Source organism: Hemitrygon akajei, chromosome 8, assembly GCF_048418815.1.
Source record: "Hemitrygon akajei chromosome 8, sHemAka1.3, whole genome shotgun sequence".
Lineage (NCBI taxonomy): Eukaryota > Metazoa > Chordata > Chondrichthyes > Myliobatiformes > Dasyatidae > Hemitrygon > Hemitrygon akajei.
In genome coordinates this window covers 7443802-7461606 of record NC_133131.1, presented here as the reverse complement: position 1 = coordinate 7461606, position 17805 = coordinate 7443802, and the positions used below count along the sequence as shown (strand labels likewise).

Sequence of the window (17805 nt, the reverse complement as noted above, 5' to 3'; positions counted from 1 at the left end):
AAAAAGTTGAGAAACACAAACAAAATGGTGTAGGAACTTAGGGAGCCGGGAAGCATTTAAGGAAAAGAGTAAACAGTTGACATTTCAGGCCGATACCCTTCATTAAGAACTGACGAAGAGTCTTGGCCCAAAGTGTAAACTGTTCACTCTTTTCCCACAGATGCTGCCTGGCCTGCTGAGTTCCTCCACCATTTTGTGTGTTGCTTTGGATTTCCAACATCTGCAGATTTTCTTGTACTTGTGTTTCTAAAACGTTGAGCGTGGGTCTTCAGGCTCCTGCACCTCTTCCTTGATAATAGTAATGAGAAGAGGGCATTTCCTGGATGGCAAGGGTGCCTAATGATGGATGCCTGCTTCTTGAGGGATTTTGAGTACATCCTCAATGGTGGATAGGCTAGTGCCAGGGTAAAATTCACTATAGTTACGAGGACCAGTCACTGTTCACCCTAGATCAGTTAAAGTGGTCAAAGGACATTTCATAAGAGGCCATTAATATGATGAAAGATTTTGATTGAATAAAGAGTGAAAACTTATTCACCGTGACAAGTGGATCAATAACTAGTGGGGCAAGCTTGAAATTCAGTGGCGAATGATCTAGCCAAAGTCAATGAGAAGCTGTTTATCACTTGACTTTCAGGATAAAATTGTAAAGTTGGCGGAAAGAGATACAGAAGAAAGTGAATGATCTGATGAGGTCTGTTGGAAGTGAGCCTGAGATGGCAGAGAACAGAGCCAGGAATAAGTCTGATGCAATGCAGTAAACAGCCTATCACCTCCGCATCATTCCCTTGCAATTACTGCAAATGCAACCTATCCCGATACCTAGAAAAATAAAGTTACACAGCACAGAAATAGGACCCTCGTTCTCCTGCATTTATGCTAATCATACTTCTAATAATCCCACATCTCCCAATGCTTTGCAATACACACAAAATGTTGAAAGAACTCAGCAGGCCAGGCAGCATCTTATGGAAAAAAGTAAACAGTTGACATTTTGGGTCGAGACCCTTCTTCAGGACTGGAAAGGAAAGGGAGAAGTCAGACAGGAGGATTTAAACTTCTTCAGGGTAGACTTTCCTTGAAGAGACCTCACAGTATAGTAGTAGAATAACAATCATAAGAAAATCTGCAGATGCTGGAGATCCAAAGCAACACACACAAAATGCTGGAGGAACTCAGCAGGCCGGGCAGCTTCGATGGACTACTATAACTACTACGTCGACTCAGGCCTAGGGGACTGGCATTGGGCACAATGATGGACTCTCCACTCCTCCCTCTCCCTCATCAGTGTGTTCAGTTTATCTACATTATCTGCACCGCTATCCTCTAGGAGCGTGACGACCATAGTCTTGGGAGGGTGCCCAGGGTTGTTCCTCCCGTGCTTGGGCTCCCATGAGATGACTAAGCTGGCAGGGAGCTCAGGGTGGCGTAGACAGTTGCCCCGCTAGTTGCAGTCTTCTCGCCTCAATTTTAGTAGTGAGCATCGGTAGGTTATCATAGAGCTCGACGTTCGTCATGTGCTGTTACCAACTCACGTCAAGAGCCATCCCGAGCATTCGTGTATAGCAACCATCTAGTGACTCTTGCATGGTCTTGGTGAGTATTCACGTCTCGCAACCGTATGTGAGAATGGACTCTATGACTGCTATGAAGATCCTCTTTTTGAGCCCTCTGATCAGGTTCAACCTCCAGATTTCCTTCATGTCGTCCATTGCCTTCCACGTCAGCTCCTTCCGTATCTTTATGCCCTTCTCCAAACTCATCATTCTTGACCTGAGGTACTTGTAATCTAAGACTCTCTTAATGGCATCATTCTTTACCGTCTTGAGAGTACCTTCGACAAAGTTGAATGCCATGTACTCTGTCCTTTTAGCATTTAGGTGAAGTCCAACTTTGTTGAACTCAATTTCCAATTTTGTCAGTAGCTGCTGTGCTTCCTCCATCTGGTCAGAGAGCAGGACTATGCCATCTGCAAAATCAAGATCTATGAGCGTAACTGGTTTGACCCTTTTGGTTTGTCCTGGTTTTACGGTAAAACCAAGCTTGTCATGATCTTTGGTAGCTTGACGTAGAGTGTAATCAAGGACGAATATAAAGACGTAGGGTGCCAGAGTGTCTCCTTGCAGCACGCCACCTAGGAGCTGGAACACTGCTGTTTCTCCATCTGGTGATACAACTTTCGCCATGGTCTTGGTATAGCTGGACTCTATTGCTCTCAGTAGATGGTCTGGGACTCCATAAGCTTTCAGGATCTTCAGCATTTTACCTCGGTGAATGGAGTCAAAAGCTTTGTGAAAATCGATGAAAATAAGCACGGCTGATAGGTTGTTCTTCTTGACTTCCTCAATGATTCTACGGAGAGCAAGTATTTGCATTACTGTTGTGCGCTTCTGCTGAAAACCATTCTGATTGACTCTCAGCTTAGGGATGATAGCGGTGTGAATCCTGTTTAAGAGCATCAAGATGCAGGTCATCTGATACTGCAGTAGTTATCCATCTTTGTGAGGGATCCAGACTTGGGGACAGGGATGATGTTTGAGAGTGACCACTGTTCTGGTTTGTTGCCTTTCATCAGTGCCGTATTACATATGTCCAGCAAGATGTTGTCCAGGTCACAGTTCTTAAGGACATCTGGTGGTATCCCATCTGGTCCAGCGCTCCTGCCCTGTTTGAGTGCATATTTAGCCTTCTTCAATTCCTAAATGGTGAATGGGCTGTCATCGATGTCGACTTGCGTTAGTATTGTGGGCATGTCCTCTTCTTCTTCCGTGATCGTTGGAGGGCATCAATGGAAGTGAATAGATAGTCGACATTTTTAAGGCTTGGAAAGGAAGGGGAGAAGTCCCTATGCTTTGACCGAATACTCTTCCTGTTACCTCTTAAATGATGTTACTGTGCCTGCTGCCATCACCTCCTCCAAACATCTTTGCATGAAAAATTTAAATGGAAGAATTTAAAACTTACACAGAAAAGTTGCCAACTTTAAAATTCAGACTCTGAACTACCTGAAACTAGTACACCTACCCTCAATTTGAATGACATCAGCGATGAAGGCATTAATAGGACAAGGCACTTGAATCCCATAGAAAGAAACTTCAATATGAAGTCTGCAGTTCCCACGATCCACAATGCATCCCAAAATCCAATAGGATCAACAGAGGGATGAATAAAGATTAAACTGCAAAAGGAAAGAAGAAATAAGTTTAAGATTTCTCAAATACCATTCACACTGAACTTAGAGGAATAACTAAAACAGTCGAAAGAATAATTTAGTTGTTTGTAACAGGAATGAATCCAATCAAGTCACCAATTCAGTATGTCAAAGTTCTTGCAATCTATTGCCTTTGGGTTGTTTTTTAAAAATTAATGAAATATCATATTAGGTTCCCTCTAAGCATGAAGAAGCTGTTATCAGCAATCTTGGCTAATATTCTCATAGCTAACCCCCAAGCAATTTTATTTTGCCCTGGGACAGTTTTCAATGCTACTTTATTCGGTACAGGAGTGAAACCTGCTGTGGTCTTTGCTGCTGTAGCACTGCCACTTCAAGATTTAATGTGTTGTGTATTCAGAGATGCTCTTCTGCACATCACTGTTGTAATACTTGATTACTTGGGCTACTGTAGCCTTCCAGTCAGCTTGAACTAGTCTGGCCATTCTCCTCTGACCTCTTATTAACAAGGCATCTTCACCCACAGAACTGCCAGTCACTTGATTTTTTTTTGTTTCTCACACTAATCCCAGTGAACTGCAGAGACTGCTGTGTGTGAAAATCCCAGATCAGCAGTTTGAGGCATTCAAACCACCTTGTTTGGCACCAACAATCATTACACAGGTCAAAGTCACTTAGATCTCATTTCTTCCCCATTCTGATGTTTGGTCTGAACAACAACAGAATATGCTTTTATGCATGGTGTTGCTGTCACATAGTTGGCTGATTAAATATTTGCATAAAGTGCATGTCATATGTGATCTGATAACATATCACACCTAGCCTGAGGGTTGAATGGCCTATTCCTGTACTCAAAATGAAATTATATTTGGCACCAAAGGTTATGAATAGATATTGTTTAGATATGAATGATAAATACGTTTTTTTAATTGAAAGGAACAAAATTCTCCATGTCCCATTTGTTAGCATGGTGAGGATCAAAAACCTGTGATTCATCCATTGTGACTGAGATCGGTGGGAGGTCATAAACACTGCAGAGCTGCAGTTGAACGGTGTTAATGGATGTGAAATGACATCAGCAAAAGTTTGGGTTTGAATCATGACTGTAAGAGCTCACCGATTTGAAATAGGAACAGAAATAACTAGAAGACTGAGCAGTGCTGATCTCGGAATTGTTTGAAACTGTTAGCTAAGTTAGTTACTCAAACCACCCTGTCCGGCAGCACCAATCATTCCATGGTCATACTCACTTGGATCACATTTCTTCCCTATTCTGATATTTGGTCTGAACAACAACTGAACCTCTTGACCAGTCTGAGTGCTTTTATATATTCAACTACTACCACATGATTGACTGATTAGATATTTACATTAACAAGGTGTACACATGTAATAAAGATAGACACTTTAATGATCCCAAAGGAAATTATAGCGTCACAGTAGCATTACAAGTGTACAGATACAATATATTGAGGAAGTAGATGCATTGGTCATGACATCTATGTGGTTGGACCAGGAATGGCTATTGGTGACGTTTACTTCCAGGAACTTTCAAGCTCTCATCCCACTCAACCTCAACACCATTGGTGTAGACAGAAGCATGTGTCACACCCCCCACCATGAAGTAAATAACCAATTCTTTTGTTTTGCTGACACTGAGGGAAAGGCTGGTGTCATGACACCATGTTAGTGAGCTCTCCATCTCCTTCCTATATTCCAATTCATCATTATTAAAGCGTTCGGCCCACGACAGTGGTATCATCCGCAAACTTGTACATGGAGTTAGAGCAGGATCTGGCCATGCTGTCATGAGTGTATAGGGAAAAGAGTAGGGGTCTGAGGACTTGGAGCACCAATGTTTAGAATAATTGTGGGGAAGGTGTTGCTATTGCCTATCCCAGAGGTGGCCTGTCCTGCGGCTGGTGGCATTTGGATTTGAGGAAGTGGGAAACTTGTCTTGTTCAGTTCCGTTGTTGCTGTTTTTTGCTGCTTGTGTTGTGTTGAACATTGTGGACATGCTACAATGGCACCAGAATGTGGTGTGCTGGTTGTTAAAACACGTCCTTGGGTGTCTTGATGTTGATGCAAATGACACATTTCACTGTATGTTTTGATGTGCATGTGATAAAGAAATCAGAATCCGAAATGCAAACAAGAAAATTGCTTTGTATCTGCTACCCACACAAGTGCAAAGATGTCTCCAGCCTTTTTCTTGTTCTAATTTTTATAAAACATACCAGTAGAAGAGTGACTGGGACTGGAAAGTGTCGTAGAGGAGAAGGGTAGAGGCTGTTAGAAATCCAAGCAACCAGCCACACTGTAATATAGAGCGGCGCTCCTGAAATAAAACATGCAGAATAGTCACATTCAGTTTGAACCAGCACAGTTCAAGAATATCATCAGTCATCAATTTCTCTGAAATTTGAGTGTATTTGCTAGGTAACTAAGAAGGGAATTAGGGATAAATGAATAATGACAACTTATGCAGATTAACTTTGGAATACGGTGATACATTCAGAGGCAAAAGGAAGTTAAGAGGTGGAAACAATTTTAAATATAAAGCAACCTACCTGCAGGAAGACTTGATTTATAATTATCCTGTTTGCATACAGGAAAGTTATCCACAATCCAACACCAACTGCAATACCTAACAGAACAAATAACAGTAAATAAGTGAACAAGTATAATTTTTTGTGTTATTTATTTAATTGGGTTCTCTTCATCTATTTTTAGGATTTGCGTGAAGATCCGATCACATTTTAGGCCATATTTATACTGAAACAGAGAAAATTCAACAGGGTTCACAAACTTTCTAGCACCACTGTATGGAGATGAATGGCTGAAACCCTCCTTCAGGATTCAGTGGCCCCTTTATTAGGCACCCCTGCACCTGATAAAGTGGCCATTGAGTGTATGGTTGTGGCTTTCTACTGCTGTAACCCATCAAATTCATGGTTTGACATGTTGTTCATTCAGAGACACTCTTTGCACACCACTGTTGTAACATGTGGTTATTTGAGTTCCTGTCAGCTTGAACCTGACTGGCCATTCTCGCTGACCTCTCTCATTAACAAGACATTTTCACCTACAGAACTCCTACTCATTGTATGTTTTTTGTTTTTCGCACCATTCTCTGTAAATTCTAGAGACTGTTGTGCGTGAAAATCCCAGCAGATCAGCAGTTTCTGGGATCACCCTGTCAGCACCAACAATCATTCCATGGTCAAAGTCACTTAGATCACATTTCTTCCCATTCTGACGTTTGGTCTGAACAACAACTGAACCTCTTGATGACATCTGTGTGCTTTTATGCACCGAGTTGCTACCACATGATTGGCTGATTAGATATTTGCATGAACAAGCAGGTGTACAGGTACCAAATGAAGTGGCCACCGAGTATTATACATGTATTTATAGTAAACCACTGCTCTGTCTGTGTGGCACTGGGGGATATATGTGACACTATTCAAGGGAAATACTTCCAAGTGACCTGTCCAATATTTATTTTTCATATCAACAACCTTAATTAATCCTGTTCAGTTCCAGCAGCATTTTATGCTTTGCTCTGGTCATCCAACTGTTCATACATTGGGGCAAAAAAAAGTGCTTCTACAACTGAAAGACTCATTAACTACAAGTTAAAATAGTAGCCCAAGAACATGGCGATGTTATGCTTAATACAAAAATATATAGAATGCTGTGAGCAGCCAGCCAACTGATGTAAATTGCACTTTTTACTAAATACTAAATATTGTTATAAACAATCAAACTCAAGCAATTAAAGTCACCAAGCAGGGAGATTCTCAAGGGTGACTTGGACGCTACAAAGGGCAGGATTTCACAGTGCCACCCATTTTAATTCTACTTCCCACTCCCATTCCGACATGTCAGCCCATGAACTCCCCTACCACAACGATAAGGCCACACTCAGGTAGGAACAACATCTCATTTTGTCTGGATAGTCTCCGACCTGACAGCATGAATATTGATTTCTCCAGCTTCTGATAATTTCTCCCGCCCTCCTCATCTTTTCTATTTCCCCATTCTGTTTCACACTAAGCACTTCTTTCCTCCTCACCTGCCTATCACCTCCCTCTGATCTCCCCCCACCCTTTCCCTCACATCCACACTCTTCTCCTGTCAGATTCCTTCTTTAGTCCTTTACCTTTTCTACCCATCACCTCCCAGCTTCTTCCTTCATACCCCCTTCCCCCTCACCTGGTTTCACCTAGCATCTGCCAGCCTGCACACCTTCCCCTCTGCCTAACCTTTTAATCCTTTTCCAGTCCTGATGAAGGGTCTCGGCCCGAAATGTCAACTGTTTATTCCCTTCCATAGGTGCTGCCTGATCTATAGAATTCATCCAGCATTTTGTGTATTGCATTGGACTCGTCAAGTTCGTGATAATACTGTAGAGAATGAATTCCTGGAGTGCCAATAGGATGACTTTCTTGACTAATAGACCAGTGCTCTAGTGGTGGAACCAATTAGGGAATAGATCCTCTTAGATTCAGTGTTGTCTAATGAGAAAGGATTAATTAGCAGTCGTGTTGTTCAAATCCTCTTGGGAAAGAGCAACCATAATGAGAGAATTCTTCATTTGGACAGATAGTGACAGCATGGATTCTGAAGTAGATAGCACAGTATTTTTCACTGTGTAGCAGGATCTAACACGAGATGATATAGGTTTAAGGCGAGGGGAAACATTTAAAGGGGTTCTGAGAAGCAAGCTTTTCTCCTACATAATGAGCTGCCAGAGGAAGTGGTACAGGTGCATACAATTAGAACTGTTAAAAGACATTTGGACATGTTCATACAGAGAAAGTGGTTAGGAAGATACAAGCCAAATGAAGATTAAAAAGGACCAAGTTAAATCGGCACCTTGGCCAACATGGACACTTCGGGCTAAAGGGCCTGCTTCTGTGTTGCATAAGAACCTAAGAACTAGGAGCAGGAGACAACTATCTGACCTATCGAGTCTGCTCTTCCACTCAATAAGATCATGGCTGATCTAGCCACGGACTCAGCTCTACCTACCTGCCTTTCCCCAGTAACCCTTAATTGCCTTGCTAAGCAAAAAAAAAAACCTATTCAATTGTCTTAAATTAATTTAATAAGGTGGCCTCTACTGCTTTCCTGAGTAGAGAATAACACTTTGACCAGGGCTCTGAATATAAAGGCCCTGGTTATAGGAACGGGTGGAAACAGCCTAGTCCATCACAAACAAGCCCCTCCCCAACAGTGAGCACATTTACAAGGAATGCCGCCTAAAGAAAGCAGTGTCCATCATCAAGGACCCCACCATCCAGGCCATGCTCTCTTCTTGCTGCAACCACTGGGAAGGAGCCACAGCAACTTCAAGTCCCATAACACCAAGTTCAGGAACAGTTATGACCCTTCAACCATCAGGTTCCTGAACCAGAGTGGATAACTTCACTCAACACTGAACTGATTCTGTAACATGTAGACTTACTTTCAAGGCATCTACAACTCATGTTTTCAGTATTTTTTACATAGATCACAGAAATCTATAGCAGATTACAGGCCCTTTGGCCCACAATGTTGTGCTGACCATGTAACCTCCTCTAGAAACTGCCTAGAATTTCCCTCCAACAAAGCCCTTTATTTTTCCAAGTTCCATGTACCTATCCAAGAGTCTTTTAAAAGATCCTATTGTATCTGCCTCCACCACCGTCGCTGGCAGTGCATTCCATGCACCCATCACTCTGTGGAAAAACTTCACCTCTGACATCCCCCTTGTACCTACTTCTAAGCACCTTTAAACTATGCCCCCTTGTGTTAGCCATTTCATCCCTGGGAAAAACTCTCTGGATATCCACATGATCAGTGCCTCTCATCATCTTATACACCTCTGTCAGGTCACCTCGCATCATCGTCACTCCAAGGAGAAAAGTTATGACCTATAGGACTTATGACCTATTCTCATAAGTCATGCTCCCCATTCCAGGCAACATCCTTGTAAATCACCTCTGCACCCTTTCTATGGTTTCCACATCCTTCCTGTAGGGAGGCAACCAGAACTGAGCACAGTACTCCAGTGGGGTCTGATCAAGGTCCTATATAGCTGCAACATTACCTCTCGGCTCCTAAACTCAATCCCATGATTGATGAAGGCCAATGCACTGTATGCTGCCTTAACCACAGAGTCAACCTGTGCAGCAGCTTTGAGCGTCCTATGGACTCGGACCCCAAGATCCCTCTGATCCTCCACACTGCCACGAGTCTTTACATTAATACAATATTCTGCCATCATATTTGACCTACCAAAATGAGCCACTTCACACTTATCTGGATTGAACTCCATCTGCCACTTCTCAGCCCAGTTTTGTATCCTATCAATGTCCCACTGTAACCCCTGACAGCCCTCCACACTACTCACACCTCCAACCTTTGTGTCATCAGCAAATTTACTAACCAATCCCTCCACTTCCTCATCCAGGTCATTTATAAAAATCACGAAGAGAAGGGGTCCCAGAACAGATCCCTGAGGCACACCACTGGTCACTGACCTCCATGCAGAATACGAACCATCTACAACCACTCTTTGCCTTCTGTGGACAAGCCAGTTCTGAATCTACATAGCAATGTCTCCTTGGATCCCATGCCTCCTTACTTTCTCAATAAGCTTTGCATAGGGTTCCTTATCAAATGCCTTGCTGAAATCCATATACACTACAGCTACTGTTCTACCTTCATCAATGTGTTTAGTCACATCCTCAAAAAATTCAATCAGGCTCGTAAGGCACAACCTGCCTTTAACAAAGCCATGCTGACTATTCCTAATCATATTATGCCTCTCCAAATGTTCATAAATCCTGTCTCTCAGGATCTTCTCCATCTTACCAACCTCTGAAGTAAGACCCACTGGTCTATAATTTCCAGGGCTATCTCTACTCCTTTTCTTGAATAAGGGAGAAACATCTGCAACCCTCCAATCCTCTGGAATCTCTCCCATCCCCATTGATGATGCAAAGATCATCACCAGAGGCTCAGCAATCTCCCCCCTCACCTCCCACAGTAGCCTGGGGTACATCTCGTTTGGTCCCGGTGACTTATCTAACTTGATGCTTTCCAAAAGCTCCAGCACATCCTCTTTCTTAATATCTACATGCACAAGCTTTTCAGTCCACTGTAAGTCATCCCTACAATTGCCAAGATCTCCTTTGGTTCCATAAACACTTTTCCACTGTCACACTTGATAAGACTCACTTAATCCTATCTGCCAAGGCCTTCTCATGGCCCCTTCTTTCTTAAGCTCTTTCCTGCTAGCCTTATAAACTTCTAGATCTCTATCATTACCTAGTTTTTTTGAACCTTTCGTAAGCTCTTCTTTTCTTCTTGACTAGATTTACAACAGCCTTTGTACACCACTGTTCCTGTCTTCCCTTGTCTCATTGGAACGAACCCCTATGCAGAGCTCCATGCAAATATCCCCTGAACATTTGCCACATTTCTTCCATGTTTCCCTGAGAACATCTGTTTCCAATTTATGCTTCCAAGTTCCTGCCTGATAGCCTCATATTTCCCCTTACTCCAATTAAATGCTTTCCTAACTTGTCTGTTCCTATCCCTCTCCAATGCTACGGTAAAGAAGATGAATTGTGATCACTATCTCCAAAATGCTCTCCCACTGAGATCTGACACCTGACCAGGTTCATTTCCCAATACCAGATTAAGTACAGCCTCTCCTCTTGTAGGCTTATCTACATATTGTGTCAAGAAACCTTCCTGAACACACCTAACAAAATCCACCCCATTTAAACCCCTCACTCTCGGGAGATGCCAATCGATATTTGGGAAATTTAAATCCCCCATTAGAACAACCCTGTTATTACTGAACCATTCAGAATCTGTCTCCCTATCTGCTCGATGTCCCTGTTACTATTGGGTGGTCTATAAAAAACACCCAGTAGAGTTATTGACCCCTTCCTGTTCCTAACTTCCACCCACAGAGTCTCAGTAGACAATCCCTCCATGACTTCCTCCTTCTCTGCAGCCGTGACACTGTCACTGATCAGCAGTGCCATGCCCCACCTCTTTTGCCTCCCTCCCTGTCTTTTCTGAAGCATCTAAAGCCTCGCACTCTAAGTAACCATTCCTGCCCGAGCCACCCAAGTCTCTGGAATGGCCACAACATCATAGCTCCAAGTACTGATCCACGCTCTAAGCTCATTCACTTTGTTCATAATACTCCTTGCATTAAAACAGACACATCTCAAACCACTGGTCTGAGTCCGTCCCTTCTCTATCACCTGCCTATCCTCCCTCTTGCCCTGTCTCCAAGCTTTCTCTGTGAGCCAACTGCGCCTCTTCATTTCAGTTCCCACCCCCCCAGCAATTCTAGTTTAAACTCTCCCCAATAGCCTTAGCAAACCTCCCCGCTTTTTTGTACAGGTCACACCTGCCCCAAAAGAGGCCCCAATGACCCAGAAATCTGAATCCCTGCCCCAGGGGGACAACATTTGCAACCCTCTGACCTTCCAGTACTTCTCCCATCCCTAGCTCAGCAATCTACTCCCTCGCTTCCCACAGTAGCCCGGGTTATACCTTGTCCCAACCTGGCAATTTATCTATCTTAATACTTTTCAAGAACTCCAGCACCTCCTCTTTCTTAATGTCTATATGTTTCAGCATTTCAGTCTGCTGCAAGTCATCCCCACAATTGCCAAAGTCCTTTTCCCTGGTGAACACTGAAGCAAAGTATTCATTAAGTACCTCCGCTACCTCCTCTGACTCCATGCACACACTTTCACTATTGCACCCGATTGGTCCTATTCTCACATAACTGATCCTCTTGCTCTTCACATACTTGTAGAATGCCTTGGGGTTTTCCTTAATCCTGCTCACCAAGGCCTTCTCATGGCCCCTTTTAGCTCTCCTAATTTCAATCTTAAGCTCCTTCCTGGAAACCTTGTAATTTTGTAGAACTCCATTAGTACCTAGTTTCTCGAATCTTTGATAAACTTTTCTTTTCTTCTCAACTAGATTTTTCACATCCTTTGTACACCATGGTCTTTTACCCTACTATCCTTTCCCTGCCCCAATGGAACATCCCTGAACATTTGCTACATTTCTGCCATGCATTTCCGAGAACATCTGCTCCCAAGTTCCTGCCTAATCGCATATTTCCCCCTACCCCAATTACATGTTTTCCCAAACTGTCTGCTCCTATCCCTCCGCAGCACTATGGTAAAGGAGACAGAATTGTGATCACTTATTTGCAACATCTGCCTTCTTTTGCACACTGGTCATATGTCAGCCTTTCTTTATGTAGTTTTCCATAAATTCTACTGTTTTTTTCTGTACATGCCTACAAGAAAATGAATCTCAAGGTAGTATATGGTGAGATATACCTACTTTGATATTAAATTTACTTTGACTTTGGACACAAATATAGTATGAGGGAGGAGTTGTCTCAGCCATAAGGGGCAAATGGCAAACATTTAAAGAGAGCATGGATGAACTCAAGTGGTTATGCAAGTCTGGCTTGTAACTAAACACCAATAATCTTCTACAGATATACTGTTGAAAATATCTTGACTGGGTGCATCACAAACTGGTATGACAATTTAATGCACAATAACACAAAAACTGCAGAGAGTAGTGGACTCTGCCCAATATATCCCAGCCACACCTCACCTCCTCTAATAGTAATTAAAAGAGGTGCTGCCTCAAGAAGGCAATGTCCAAAGATCCCTGCAATCTGGGCCATGCCATCTTCTCACATCTACCATTAGGCAGGAGATACTGAAGCATTAAGTCCCACACCACCAGGTTCAAGAATAGCAACTTCCCTTCAACCATTAGTTCTTGAAGCAATCAGCAAAATCCTGAACACTACAGTTTAGTAACACCTTTACACTGACACTAAAGAGACAGACAGTGAAATAAGGAGGGACACTCACTGAATGCTGGCAAAGTGAAAACTAAAAGATATTCAAACCAGAAAGGAATCACACATCAGTACAGGAAGCAGAATCGGACAATTGTATTGAAGACATGATGGGATCAGACACTATGTTATTGAATGACATGCAGGCTCAAAGAGCCAACTGCCCTACTCCTGCTTCTTATCCACCACAAACTGTTTAGTCCTATACTCAATGACCACTTCATTAAGTACTTTGGATCAGCAACTGTACTTTCCCCTCAGAAATGCTGTTCAACCAGCTGTTCCTCCAACAGAACTTTTCTCTAATAGTCGAGGAGGCCCAATTTAATCATTAGTTATAACTGTGGACTCAAAAAAAATTTGATTAAACAAAAACTGAAAACTCTGGGAGTCCCTACAAAAATTACAACCCACCAGAGGAGTTATGGGACAATACTTAGAATCTCAGGGCTGCAATTTTTAAAAAAAAAATCAATGTTGCATTCATTTTTTTCTAAAAACAATAGTTAGAAGCTCATGAAATATTTCTCATACCTAAAGCATGCTGAAAAATCAGTTTGGCACAAATGATGATAATATATGGGAGACTCTTCTGAAGCCAGAGAAAGATGTACCGAAGTTCTGAGATTGAGCTTGAGTTGGCTTCCCTTTCATCCAGTTCCGATCTCTCTCCCGCAGGCCTCTCCGCCCTAGCATGAGAATGCAAGTCTGAGTACAAATGTGAATGGGAAGTTCTTGCATTCTGGGATCCTGTTCCAAGTCGCCTGCTCGTTTCTTCAGGCACATCCATCTGAACTTGAACAAATTCTTTGGAAGGGCGCGACCCACTCTCTGGAGTCCCAACAAACAACTCAGGATGCGAAACTGCACTTTCCCCTGCTGTTCCAGTTTGTGGCTGCATGTGGGGTTGGCTGGTACCAGTGTGCACAGTGACGAATTCCTCCTGCATTTCAGATCCTACTGACTGACTGTCCTGGAACCCCAGCCTGTGCAGAGTTTCAAAGCTCTTGCTTGAGTGTCTCCTATAAAATTAAAATCAAGTCATTGATGAAATTAACGCAACAGGAAACTTGACAATTTAACTGGAGAGAGAAAAAAAACTCTGGATATGCTCACGAGATTCTGCAGATGCTAGACAAAAAAGTCATGGCCCAAAACATTGACTGTTTATTCCCCCCTCCACAGATGCTACCTGACTTTGAGTTCCTCCAGCATTTTGTGTGTTACTCCAGATAAGCTACTTCCTTTCATGTCTTTACTACTGCCTAGAAGGCAGCTACTTGGCATCTTCCCACACTTTCAAATGGTTTCTAGGGAGCATGAATGATGCCCCAGGGCATGGCTTCTCCTTTCATAGAGAGGACAAGTCATCTAATTAGTATGTCTGTCACAAGGTTGATACAAAATTCAATGTTGTCTTTATTATTGTTATCCATATTCTAGTCAGACCCCAAATGGCAGCGATCTTAGGAGCACTGATGTGCGGAGGGATCTCAGCTTGCTTGCCTTCGTAGGCCAGGGAACTGAGTAGGAGAGATGGAACATGATGCTGTAGTTGACCAAAAAAAACACATTAGTTAGACTAGACGGGGAGTATTGTGTATAATTCTGGTTGCCAACCTACAGAAAGGACATGGTAGCAATAGAAAGTACAGAAAAGATTCACTAATTACGTGTTGTCAGGAATAGGGAACTGTAGTTATAAGGACATTTATTCTCAATGGATTTTGAGAGATTGAAATGCAACATTATAGAAGATTATAAAATAACGGGCAAGGAGTATAGACAGTGAGAGACTTTTTCCCAGTGTACAGGGAATCCATAGCAGCATCTGCGTGGAAGAAAGGCCTGGCAATTGACTTCTGTAACTTGTTACAAAAACCCTATGGACAACTACACTATCCATAGGTTTGCCATGCGTTGATGATGATTCGACGTCAATAACAGCAACAGAGAATCTAGAATTAGAAGGCACGGGTTTAAGGCAAGAAGGAAGGTATTTAAAAGATATCTGAGGGGCAATTCCACACCCCATCCTCCCCTTCCCCCCCCCCCCCCACACGCACATAGGGTGGTGAATGTCTGAAACAACTTCCAGGAGGTGGTAGAAGCAGAGACAATTACAACACTTAGACAGATAACTAGGGGAAAAAAAGGCATAAATGGACAAGAACCTAATGCAGGAAAATGAGACAACCTGTAGATGGGCAACATGGTTGGTATGAACAAGGTCGGTAAAAAGGGCCCATTTCTGCACTTTACAATTCTATGACTCTCCAATTACAGATGTCCTATCAAAGTAAAACTGTGCTCTCATGTACAATATTAATCCATTTAGTTGTTTTTAATAAAACCATAAAGCTTTTTTATGCTTTGGCTCAAAATAGACAATTTCACCTCACTCGAGTAGAAGACCAGTAATTACCAAAAATAAATTAAGTGCTTACTTCAAAAATCATTTTGTTATTTATAGATGGGGGAGCCTGCTATGCTCACTTCAATGTTCTGCAGATCAGTGTTCACCAATCAAACTAGCTCACCAGCTACACAGCCTATTGTAGCTGAGTTTGTTTATTTTTTTATTTTATTTGTGGAGATATAGTTCAGAAGGAGCCACATCTCCCAACAATACCCAATTTAACCCCAACCTAATCACAAGACCAATTAACTTACTAACCAGTACGTTTTTGGACTCAAGTCAAGTCACTTTTTATTGTCATTTTGACCATAACTGCTGGCACAGTACACAGTAACAACGAGACAACGTTTTTCAGGACCGTGGTGCTGCATGAAACAGTACAAGAACTACATTGAACTACGTAAAAACAACACAGAGAAAAAAAAACTACACTAGACTACAGACCTACCCAGGACTGCATAAAGTGCACAAAATATTGCAGGCATTACAATAAATAATGAACAAGACAATAGGCACAGTAGAAGGCAGTAAGTTGGTGTCAGTCCAGTCTCTGGGTATTGAGGAGTCTGATGGCTTGGGGAAGAAACTGTTACATAGTCTGGTTGCGAGAGCCCAAATGCTCTGGTGCCTTTTCCCAGATGGCAGGAGGGAGAAGAGTTTGTATGAGGGGTAGTATGTGTGTGGGAAGAAATCAGAATAGCAGGAGAAAACCCACGCATTTCACGGGGAGGGCATGCAAAATTCTTAGAAGATGCCTCAGCACTCCGACGCCCCGAGCTGCAATAGCGTCACGCTAACCGCAACGCTACCATGGCGGCTCCAAAAGAGTTCCTTCTCTTTTACTAAGAGCTCCTCAGCAACAGCTAAGAATCAATGCCCGGTTCTAATGGATCAACTTAATACACCACATACATTTACATGTAAGAAATTTGCTGTGGTGCATTGGCATGACATGCAACAAAAAAAAAATTCAATAATTCTAAAGAATAAAGAATCATATAAGAGGTTAAAGAAAGATATGGAATAAAATGTGCATACATATAAATATCAGCATGTATTTACAATGTAAACATTATTAAAAACTGGTTTAAAGTGTTAACAGTACAGTGACTGAGGAATAGATAGTGGGTTGATCAGATTAACTGTCTGGAGGAAGAAATTTAAGATGTATTTTGTTTTAATAGCACTATGGTACCTTCCAGAGGACAGCATTTGGAAAAGGCAGTTAGCAGGATGGGTAGCTTCATGATTTTTCCCGTCTACTTTTTTGTCTTGACCACAGACAAGTCCTGCAGTGATGGTAAACACCAGCCAATGATTTTTTTTCTCTGCCGACCTGACAGTTCACTGTAGTTTTCGTATATCGTGAGGGGATGCTACTCTAATGATTCTCGGATGAGGCAAATTTCAGATACACAGTTACAATGGAAAACATGGTCTGGTTCCCCTTGGAGGAAAGGCAGATGACAGAAGCTGCAACGGGATGTTCAACTTATAACAACTTTAAATAAAGTACATAAAGGCACTTCCATTTACAGATATTGAGCCAGGGCAACGAATTCAAAGAGATCGATAATAGAGTAAAGGTAGTTTTGACAGGCCGAGGGACCGAGTATAAGAGATGGGACATCATGCTATAGGTGTATACAACAGATTAGACCATGCTTGTAGTATAGAGTACTGTTCACCGGTGCACGGATGGGGAGGGAGAAAATGAATTTTAAAACATATGAAACTGGTTATGATGTGGAGTTCATTGCCTACAGAAACACTGGAAACAGACTGGAAAGTTCCAAAGGCGGTTTTCTTAGGACTTTGAAGGAAAGTGCAAGACTGAAACAGCGTGTGGGGTAGGGCGTGAAAACAAGACTCACGGCTCTGCTTTATCAAACTGCGGCCATGGACTTCAGTGGAACAGCCAGCCTCTGATATCCAAGTCTTCCGTTAAACATCTTCAACAGCCACATCACTTAAACCTGGACGATCCCCACACAACAAAACAAACGAAAAGTGTGTGCAAAGTGCCGAACGGTTACTTCCCCCCACCCAGAAGATCTTTCCCCGGTAATACCTGTCATTGTGAGGCCGGAGTTTCATGCTGGAAAGAGCCCAACGCCCACTCCCCGCCTACCTCAACCCCCAGCAGCCATTTCCTCGGCCACGGTTACAAACCCGTCTGGGAGGAAGTCATGGGTTAAAGGTTACTCTAAAATCTCAACAATTTCAACGTACGTATTTAAAAAGCACAATGAGACTCAGGATAATCAATTCCAGTTTAATTTCGTGGTGATAATATTGTCC

The 17805-nt window shown here is 42.5% G+C and overlaps 1 protein-coding gene across 4 annotated transcripts in view; it reads right to left on the bottom strand.

The window, feature by feature from the left end:
* Positions 1–17805, bottom strand: part of rnft1 (ring finger protein, transmembrane 1) — a 40687-nt gene that overhangs the window by 12810 nt on the left and 10072 nt on the right. Inside the window, exons 1-6 of one of the 4 annotated variants that reach the window (XM_073053139.1) lie at positions 17576–17678; positions 17379–17480; positions 13620–14107; positions 5743–5819; positions 5410–5510; positions 3025–3178 (exon numbers count right to left, since the gene is read on the bottom strand). In XM_073053139.1, coding sequence (XP_072909240.1) covers positions 3025–3178; positions 5410–5510; positions 5743–5819; positions 13620–14034 — 747 coding nt within the window. In that variant the 5' untranslated portion in view covers positions 14035–14107; positions 17379–17480; positions 17576–17678. The other 3 variants (XM_073053136.1, XM_073053138.1, XM_073053137.1) reach the window with 3 other exon arrangements.